The 11196-nt window shown below is 42.4% G+C and overlaps 1 protein-coding gene across 2 annotated transcripts in view; it reads right to left on the bottom strand.

Annotated features, from left to right (window-relative positions):
• Nucleotides 1-4652: 4652 nt before the first annotated feature.
• Nucleotides 4653-11196, bottom strand: part of LOC121860183 (pro-resilin-like) — a 34174-nt gene continuing 27630 nt past the window's right edge. The window contains exons 1-3 of one of the 2 annotated variants that reach the window (XM_042357248.1): nucleotides 8356-8404; nucleotides 7656-7733; nucleotides 4653-6183 (exon numbers count right to left, since the gene is read on the bottom strand). In XM_042357248.1, coding sequence (XP_042213182.1) covers nucleotides 5980-6183; nucleotides 7656-7733; nucleotides 8356-8361 — 288 coding nt within the window. In that variant the 5' untranslated portion in view covers nucleotides 8362-8404 and the 3' untranslated portion in view covers nucleotides 4653-5979. Of the gene's footprint in view, nucleotides 6184-7655; nucleotides 7734-8355; nucleotides 8405-11196 lie in introns of those variants that run through there. The other variant, XM_042357249.1, reaches the window with a different exon arrangement.

The raw sequence follows: 11196 nt of genomic DNA, 5'->3' as shown, positions 1-11196 counted from the left end.
ATCCATGAGTGATGTTGAAAGTTTCAACTGTATCTTAAGTAAAATTGTAATATAAGCGGATTATTTGGGCTTGCAAACTCTGGGAGTCCTCTTCTGCCCCGTGAGAATATAAATTATCTATTTGCCCCTGAAATTATATTTCCTTGATCTCAATACATCAACGGATCTGATGACTATATAGAAATGATTTCAGTAATCACGAGTAAGACATGTTAATCGCCAAGTTCTCTAACTGGAACTGTAGTGTTTGTTATGGATGTTAAGTTATGTGAGTACAACAAACTGAAGCTGCAACAAGTGACTGCCACATACAGATACATTCCTAAGTAACTAGCGAGCCCACAATGCACACTTAATTCTAACGTACAACAATATCGCTTTATGATCATTGACATTACTGTATAGTCTTTAGGGATCACGTGAGTATTGGCCCCTAGCTTATTTCACCTAATGGTTCAATACCCAAACACTACCTCCGGATTTAGGTTAGTTTAGATTTGGTTAGATTGAAGTTGGTTAGGTTATGTTAGATTGGGATAGCTTTGGTTAGGTTACAGGTTAAATTAGACTAAGTTAGGTTAGGTTAGAAGAAGGGTGTTTACTGTTTAATCACCAGGTGAAATAAATTGGGGGAGCTAATCTTCATGTGACCCGTCTATAGCTATATGCAGGGAGTTTCAGAAAGAGTTATATAATTTCAACGTTCTGTCATTTCACAGTTTATAACGATATACCCTTCTGTTTCTCAGGTCATGGTGGTGGTGTTGTGACATGTAAAATATATCATCAGCAGGACTCTCAGTCAAGCTTTACACTGCTTCTTATACTTCTAAATTAACTAAAAATGTCAGTGTTTATACAACACCACAGTATATGACTGCCCTTGTCTTCACATTGATTTCAAGAGCATCCATTATGGGAATAAAGGATCTCACTAAACATTTGTCTCTTGGAGAAAGCCTTTCATCAGCATTAGGTGCCTCACCATCATTAGCTTCTGCTCCGAGTTCATTTTCATCAAACCGTTCTAGGGTTTATCTCAAGAAGTGAGTGAACAATGTGCTAAGGCCAACCTGTGGATCCTATAGTGTAGGGCCTGGCTGGTTATGTAGAAATGCTCTAACCAAGTTCTACAGTTGATTATGTGTCACAACTGATTATGTGTCATAGCTGATGATGTGTCACAGCTGATTATGTGTCATAGCTGATGATGTGTTACAGCTGATTGTGTCACAGTTGATGATGTGACACACAGCTTATGATGTGTCACACAACTCATAAACAAATGTAAAAAACCATCAGTGTGTATGAGAGACGTAACAGATCGTGTAATCAGCTAACAGGACAAGTAGTGAATGGAATAAAGTAAATGTGATGGAAATTTACTACGAAACAACCTTGCAATGGAATGCCAACACGATTTCATTCCTGGACGCTCCCGCTTGAAGCAGTTACTGAATGTTTGGACACAGATTCTGAGTGTGATGGCAATATTGACAATATACACATGAACTTTGCCAAGGCTTTCGACAGCTTGTTTCATGAAAGGCTGAATACATTATACTGGAAGAGTACGGGATTCTGGGGACTGTCTGAGCCTAGACAAGAGACTTTTTTCATGACTGCAAGCAGTGTGTGGTGATTAATAGCACGAAATCGAAATGTGTATCCGTGACAAGCGGGGTACCACAGGGCAGTGTACTGGGCCCGCTGTTGTTTGTTTGTTTGTTTGTTACATAAAATTACATGCCAGAAGCTGTACATTCCTAAAAACAAATGTTTGCGGATGATGTCAAGTTATTTGGGGAAATTATAAACCAAACAGACTGTAAAGAGCAACAGAAAGATCTCTGCCAGTTTCAAGAATGGTCGAAGAACTGGCTGCTAAGATTCAATGTCACAAAGTGTAAGAGGTTGCACCTGGGGCGTACCAACGGTAAGGAGGAGTATCGCATGTTCCAATGGGACGAGGAAACAACATTAATAGAGACTGAATGTGAAAAGGACCTGGGTGTGTATGTTGACAACAAGCTGAAGTTCTCGGGCCATTGTAAAAAGAAGGTGAATCAAGCGACTAAACTAGTAGGTCTTATAAGAAGGTGCTTCCTCGTCTGGAATACTGTCACCCCGTCTGGTCCCCGAGATATGGTAAAGACTGTCAGGTGATAGAAAATGTCCAAAGGAGGGCCACCAAACTGGTGCCTGCAACTTGACAAAAGTTTATAATTTATTAGCACTCAGTCGAATGTTCACACCTGGAACTAGTGGGTTTTTTTATAGAGAAAGGAGGGGTGAAAGAAGATTAGAGGTGGGGGGTTAGGATGTTATAGTTCGGAAATTGAAGAAATTTAGGAGGAGGTAAGAGAGGGCGGGCTGACCGTATAGCTAAGCTAATGGTGTGTTAGGGTTGTGTCATGGGTTAGTTATTGTCTGTCGGTACAGGCACTAGATATCCTACTCTGTCCCATATATGGGTGTTTTGAGGGCCTTATTTCATATTCCGCCGACCCTACTGGCGGATGCTGGTCTAGGGAGGTTGTCTATTGCCTGGCCGTATAGATCGGGGGTGGTAATGGATCTTTTGAGATTTGGTAACTTTTTGGGAACCATGTATGGTTGTTGTTATCTGGTGGGATTCTTTGAAGGAGTTCTATATTCTGCAAGACTCTGCTGGCCAGGGTGTGCAGCTGCTGGTTGATGGGTTTTATTCTCAGTTCTGTCCCCCTTATTCAGGCCCGGGACAGGGGGGGGGGGTGGGGGAGGGGCTTAGGGGCATAGTCCTCCTGGACACATGCAAATACTTTACTTTTATCCTCTTCACCACTGATCGGCTCGTTAGCAGTTTGGGCGATCGGTCACGTCTCTGATTACTTTTCCTTTTTTTTATCCTCTTCACCGAAAGATCGGCTCGTTAGCCGCTTGGGAGATCGGCCCCGTCTCTGTTATGCACTGTTGGCAAGTACTGGGCATGCACCGACTCCTGAATGTACTGTACCTGAACCCGGTCCAGTGTTGGTCAAGTCTTGTCTTGAAAGAGCTCACACTTGGTGCCGTCACAACACTTTCTGGTAGATGGTTCCAAGAGTTCACAACTCTCACACCGAAAAAGTTTGCCCTCACAGTTTTCTGGACTTTTGGCTTCTTCAATCTTGAGCTGTGACCCCTTGTGTGGCGAGCGTCCGCCAGCTCCAAGTAAGGACACTCGACTGAGTAGTGTCCCATGAGATGCTTATACACCCCAATTAGGTCTCCCCTTGCCCGTCTGTAGTATAAGCTAGACAAGTTCAGGTGCTCCAATCTCTCAGGGTAGCTGAGGTGCCGAAGTGCAGGCGCCAGTCTGGTGGCCCTCCTTTGAACATTTTCAACCAACTGACAGTCTCTAGCATATCTCGGGGACCAGACGGGATGACAGTACTCCAGATGGGGAAGCACTTCACTCTTGAAGATCGTTACGAGGGACGGACCGTCTAGATATCTGAACGACCTTCTTATAAGACCCAATAACTTATTTGCCTGATTTACCTTCTTCACGCAATGGCCCGAGAACTTCAGCTCATTATTAACATACACACCTAGGTCCTTCTCACATTCAGTCTCAAATAGTGCAGTTTCTTCATCCCGTTGGGACATATGATACGCCTCCTTACCGTTGGCACGCCCCAGGTGCATCCTCTTACACTTAGTGGCATTGAATCACAGCAGCCATTTCTTCGACCATTCTTGGAGCCCACAGAGGTCCTTCTGCAGCTCTTCACAGTCCGCTTGGTTCTTGATTTCCCGAAATAACTGAGACTTAACCCACACTGTCATACCACATGTGCTTCAGTCACGCCTACACATATGCATATATACAAACCCTACAGAGACAGTGTAGCCTGGTCTTGCTTTGTGGGTTCCAGTTTTCCCTCCGTTGCAAAGGCTTTGGGTGACCTCACATAGTATGCACATTACACTAGCGCAACCCAAGCCACTAAAATATACTGAAGTTGGTTTAGCGGCCCCGCTCCCCGTTTTCTTCCAACATTGTCCATATTGTGGTGTTATAGTAATCATTTACATTCCCACGACATATAAACACGTCAACACAGACCTCTACTCGTATAATGATTTTTATATGTTGATCGATGTTGGTGGTACAGCGTTAACGCGTGTCTCACCTATTTGTCAAGGGTTCGAGCCTTGGCCCGGACACACGTGAGAAGGGTATTTATCCAGTGTGACCCTCAATACCAAACATCACAGGTTTCCAGGTCCCCGGTTTCGTCCTGTACTAACATTGGATAGACCAACCACCCGAACGGCTAATGAGTTGTAAAAATAATAATAATAATAATAATAATAATATTAATATATGTATATATATATATATATATATATATATATATATATATATATATATATATATATATATATATATATATATATATATATATATATTTCATTAGCCCAATAAAGCACGCGGACTTACATACAATACATATATATATATATATATAATATATATATATATATATATATATATATATATATATATATATATATATATATATATATATATATATATATATATTTCATGTAGATCCACAATCAAAACGTGGATAAGATAAATCTTGATAATATCACACGGGAAAAGGGAAACAACGGAGCACCTTATCTTTCGTCTTTATTCAAGACATCTTCAGAAGCCATTGGAGACTGGAGGGGTACTTTCAACCTACGACCGCGGGGGTAACTTGAATCGGGTGAGGTGGAGGGGGGTTAATCTGAAACTTTTGTACCGAGACATTTACTGTATCTGTTATGTCACGCACCACCAACACGAGGGGACATAACTACAAGCTGGTCAAGTTATCATACAGAACAAATATAAGGAAATACTTCTTGACACAGAGGCTGGAAGACCTATGGACGGTCTACCAGCTCGAGGTGTGGGTCAACAACAGCACTGGGCTTCACAATGGCCCTTGACAAAATTATCAACAACAATGGAGGGATCCTACACAGCCCACTGGCCTCCTTCCCTCGGCATGGCCACGTCTACTGTGTGGCCATTAGGTAATTATGTAAATGAATAACCTAAGTAACCCTGAACTACATTAGTAAAGATTTATTTGAGAAAATTTGGATATACAACAGTTAGCCCCGACAGAAACTCTTCAGAGAAAACTTGTTGCGATAGAAAATGAATATATCAAATAGGATAACTATTTTATTAACCTTGTCAGTCTGTTCTGAAACTAATAAAACTGATTCATTCCCACCTCACTCACAGACTGAAGGTGACATGATAAATAACAATGCAAATGATGGAAAATTAGTTGGAAAAAATAAGTTCGGAAAATCTAGTTTTTATTGATTCACAAAAAAAAAACATTTTTCTGAAGAAAGTTAAATAAAATTGTCATTACCTAAAACCATTAAACAACCAATTTAAGGGTAACTTCGAAATTTCGATTTTTCTTTCAATTTACACTTGTACCTTTAGCTCTAATTCTAATTCTGTGGTCAATTCTAATGTATATCTTGAGGTGTACCTGTTGCTGCTATCATCTGTGTTCATTGGTGTCTGTATCCGTCACCCAAGGCCACACTATTGAGGCCTGTGTTTACTTAAGTCAGTGATATTCGTGTCTGCATCGTTGATATCCAGAACTGAAGGCGATGTTGTGGGTGTTCGTGGCTACGTTGTTGACTTTTGTCTTAACTCTTGATATTCTTGTGCCGTACCGTTAATACCCGTGTCTAAATAGTTGAGATCTGTGAGCCGTGCCGTTTATCCGTGTGTAAACTGTTGATATTCTTGTTTCTAGACCTCCAGAGCCAAGGACCCTAACAGACACAGCCAAAGACCTCACAGACAAGAACTCTGACATCCTTAGACCCGAATCTTCACAGCTTTCACCAACCCTCACGGACTCGGATTCTCCTAGAAACGAACCCTCACAAACACCAACTCTCACAGACGACAGGGGCGACATCTCAGCGACGGCGAGCGTAGGATACATCAGCGACAAATCCTTCTTCGCCGTTAACAGAGTACAGGACCGTCTGGACACGACCGTCTGGGAGGAGGACGTAGTAACGACCGCTCGTAGCCTGGTCGTTCCGTGATTCCTCGTGGCCGAAGTCGTTGCCAGATTCGTCGTCGAGAACACCGTACTGGTATTCGTATGCTGCCGGGGCCTGTGTAGAGGATTTAAAGGGATTATAAGAAAGTGGAGGAACTTTTGAAACTTGTTTTGAGTGTTTTCTCGTTGGAGGATTTTGAGGAAAAGTTCGTAGGTACAAGTTTATGAAAGTTGTTTAATGAGTTTATATATTTTTTATTTTTTGGATTTCAAGTAAATGTTCAATATACTGTAAATACTGATATATGTTTGTAGAATATAGACGATTTCGATAAGATTTTCGTCTAACTGCAAAAGCAATATGTAAGAAAACGATCAATTTGACGTAAAAACAAATGCGTAAAAAAAAAACTGAAAATGAAAAAGCGACATTATTGCAATTAAGATTTGTTTTCTTGTGAGAATAACTTTCGTGTTTCCTCGATAGATGTTTATACTATGATGTCATTGTAATGTAGATATAACCGATATAATCTGTGAACAACACATCCACTGTTTACCAATGTCGTACATGGGTTCTCTAAGGTGTTTGACAAAGTCCCACATGCACGACTAGCCTCTAACATCCATGGAACATGACATCACAGGCAAGATGTTGACGTGGATTAAAAACTGACTTAAGAACAGGTAACAAAGGGTGGTAATAAATGGAGTACATTCTGAATGGAAAAAAGTTCTCAGTGGAGTACCACAAGGCTGTATCCTTGGACCCACCTTGTTTGTAATCTACATAAACGACATAAATGAATGCATATCGAGCCACTTTGTCAAGTCTGCGGATGACACTAATTTATTTATTTGGGAAGGTAGTAAATCAAGACGATGTCGCAACATTCCGAAATGTAAAACCCTACACGTAAGATACAACAGCCCAAATCACAATTATTCTGTTAATAACAATTTACTGGATACTGTCGATAAAGAGAAAGATCTTGGCGTTGTGATATATCATTCACTGAAGGCGGTGCAACAAGTGGGGGAAGCATTGAGGAAAGCAAAACGAGATGTGGAATTTATAAAGCGTACCTTCGAATACAAAGACAAGAAAATGATCCTTCAACTATACAGATCTCACGTACGTCCCAGTCTGTATTACTGTACACAGGCCAGGAAACTCTACCTCCAGAAAGACTCAACATCCCTAGAAAAGATACAACACAGAGAGACTAAGATGATCCCTGAACTATGTCATCTGGATTACCCAAGTAGACAATAGGGCAGATATCAGAGAGACATTCACAATCCTGAGAGTGATGGAAAACATGAACCCGAACATTTGTGATGTCACGCACCACCAGAGTGAAGGGCCACAACTTCACACAGAACGAACATAAGTAAATACTTCTTCACGTTTAGGGTCGAGAATAGTACTGGGCTTCACAATGTTCCTTGACAAAACTTTGAAGAACAATGGAAGGATCAAACATACTCCGTAGGCCACTAGCTTCCTCCTCTCGGCTTGGTCACCTCTAGTAGGTAGCCATTAGGTAAAGTTAATTAAGGTAAATAATTCAAGGGTAAACTTACTTCTGGATATGTCTGGGCTCGGGTGTCTGAGGGCCGGGCACACACCACCACCATAATAGCACCCAAGAGGAGGAACACCTGACAAGGAGAAGAATGTCACATTACCCATCCATAACATGTACAGTGTTGAATAAATACCACGAACAGGACGGGTAACTATATACTAATTCCTTACATTTATATATGACCGAACCTTATCTAAAATTACCCGAACAACGTCAGGTCTGGTTGGTTTGTGACGTCTGGCTTCATGAAAGGTTTACTGTCGTTGCTTTTCTCCAAACAATCATACTAATCACTGTGGATCTACAGCGCCATGACACTTAAGATGTAGACGAATCTGGTTCAAAAATCTATTGAAAGGCACCAGGATATATAGTTGTGTTAATAATTCACAAACAGCTATAACCACAAACGTGCACAACACCCAGAAATAAACCTAAGTCACAATACACCCATTGCCCATGCAGGTCACAGACACAACTTAACACACCACAAATCTTCTGACCACACACACACACAAAGGTCCTGTCACCTCTACCAACCCCGACATTCAGATTCATGAACCCGAAACAGTAAACATTATATCTGTCCGTAAATACTTAGGATTCACGAGTCTAAATCTTGGGGTTTATAGTTCCTGGAGGAGAGACGACAGGACCTTTGTGGGTGTAACTGTACCACCAACACATCTCTCAACCTTCATCTTGATGGGTAAACAGAGAAGTGATCTGAGAACTGACACATCTTCAACCTCACCCACTGTATATATCCCCACATCTCAAGAGGTGAAAGGGACAAGGAACCTCCCCTTTCCTCCCCCTAATTCAGCCACGCCCCCATCCGCTTCACACCCACGCCATGCCACGCCAAGCAAGACGGATCCACGCCTACCGCAAGAACGCCAAGGGTGACAGAGTTCCTGTTTTCCCTGATGTTGTTTTGTCAATACTAAGGAGGAGGAGGACATGGAGGAGGAGAACATGGAGGAGGAGGACATGGAGGAGGAGGAGGACATGGAGGAGGAGAACATGGAGGAGGAGAACATGGAGGAGGAGAACATGGAGGAGGAGGACATGGAGGAGGAGGACATGGAGGAAGAGAACATGGAGGAGAACATGGAGGAGGAGAACATGGAGGAAGAGAACATGGAGGAGGAGAACATACATACAGGAAACGAGAGAATAAAAGAAACGAAAAGAAACAACAAAAACAATTGAAGAGGAAAATGAGTGAAGGAGATACGTGACGATTGTCCGTCCGTCCGTCCGTCCGTCCGTCCGTCCGTCCGTCTGTCCGATCATACATGAGGAAGAACACTTGGACAGCTTCCCACCACATACGTCTTCACCAGAACTTCTTAACACAAGTTGACGTACAGTGTGTGTGTGTAAGTTTCAATAGACTCACAAGCTTCAGCGACACTGCACTTGCGGAAGGTGAACCTGTCACCTAGGCCCCTTGACCCTTGTCCTTCTGACCCCTTGACCTCTGACCCCTTGACACGTTGACCCTTGACCCCTAATCCCGTTACCCCTCGACCCTTTGACCCCGACCTCCTGTCCCCTGAACTTTCGACCCACTAACCTTTTGACCCCTTGACTCCATGACCCCTTGTCCTCATGACCCCTGATCCATTGACCCCCTGATCCACCTGATCCCTTGATCTATGACCCCCTGACCCCTTAACCTCTTGACCCATTGACCCCATGACCCACCTGATCCCCTGATCTATGACCTCCTAACCCCCTTAACCTCTTGACCCATTGACCCCCGATACCATGACCTACCTGATCCCCTGATCTATGACCCCCTGACCCCTTAACCTGTTGACCCCTTGACCCACCTGATTCCCTGTTCTATGACCCCTTAACCTCTTGACCCACCTGACCCTTGATCCATTGACACCTTGACAGCTTGACCCATTGACTCCCTGAACCCATAAACCCCCGACCTCTTGAACCCTTGACCCCATGATCCCTTGACCTCTGACCCCTTGACCCCCTAAATCACACTAACTGTGGCGGTTGTGATGGTGAAGATATATAACCTAGTTTGAATACTATGCTTCTTATTCTTCTAGAGTTATGGTGCAAACAGACAGACAGACAGACAGACACACTCCACCCAAATGACGGGATGAAAAATAATGATTTATTCCAGACAACTCCCATTAAATAAATAAATAAATAAATAAATAAATAGACTGAGAATTAGATACCCTAGTTTATTTCAGCTGATAATTAACCGCGCTAACCTAACCTAACCTAGACCCCCTAAGTTAGGATGTTCAATTACCAGGTTAAAATATAAACTTGGGGCTAATCTACAGACGATCCAATAAATAAATGCATAATATATATTCATTAAAGAATTTCACTTTAAAATAAATCCCGAAATATTACACACACAAAAATCATTCCTGCATCAACCCGGGTTTCCGAGAGACCTTCATGCATGTGAAAAGTTTGGACCAAAACTTTCACCTCAAACTCTTACGTTGTTCCCTTTATCCCTGTGAGAATCACCTCAGGGGTTTTCCTACATGTGAAAATACTATTTATTCTCCTTCCGCTACGCTACCTTCGTTCCTGATCCCCGTGAAGATCATCTGGTGGAGCTTTTTGTGTGTGAATGTTTACAAGACCAGCGTAAAGGGATGTTCTTACCATGGGCGACAAGGACGTTATTTCTTATTATTACGTTGAGAAATTATGAGAGAAAATGTAGAGATGAAAAATGTATTTGAGAGGGTAACTTGTTTATTGTGTGTGCGCGCGTGTGTGTGTTTGTATGGCTTCATATTTTTATCAATTAAAACGAATATCTCTTCTAATATCTTCATTCATTCATTCATTCTTTCTCTTTTTTATCAATCTTTCTCAGCTGTGAACGAAAAAGAAGAAGAAGAAGAAGAAGAAGAAGAAGAAGAAACTGTACGACACTTTTTACACAGGCGTTGCCCAGGCTTCCCTTCTCCAACATCAAGAAGACGGGAAAGCTCAGGATGAAATGGTTAACACACGAACGAACGCACAAATTTGGTAGTGCGGCGGACAGATGTCTAGATGTCGCTAGTGTGGAGTGCGTCGTCTGCTAGTTTATACATTGAATATGACAATCGGAAGCGAGCACACGAGCGCAATATACAAATGAATGGTCTCATCAACATGACAAGTAAGGGACACCCGAGCATAATCTGCAAAAGAAGAAAGGATACACATCTCGATTTGGTATTTCATCGATTCCCCAAAGATAAAGAAAAGTAAGTGTTACCGCAAGCGGTACTGAATTATGAGGACACAAACAAACGCTATGTTAGGCTGTAAGTCATGTCATGTTTATTGGGTGTGCCTGCCCGTATACAGTATATGGTGTTGAGATGGAGGCAGATGAGAGACCCAGAGTAAGTTGAGGTGTTGGGTGGTGTAAGGGGAGCTTGTTTGCGTATAATACGCCTGACTCAGCGAGTTTGAATAGCCGGCCTGATCAAGTGATGCCCAGCAGGGCACCGCCAGCCTCACTGTAGCTATCCCTATCA

Source organism: Homarus americanus, unplaced genomic scaffold (assembly GCF_018991925.1).
Source record: "Homarus americanus isolate GMGI-L3 unplaced genomic scaffold, GMGI_Hamer_2.0 scaffold21914, whole genome shotgun sequence".
Classification (NCBI taxonomy): Eukaryota; Metazoa; Arthropoda; class Malacostraca; order Decapoda; family Nephropidae; genus Homarus; species Homarus americanus.
This window is presented reverse-complemented; position numbering and strand designations above follow the sequence as displayed.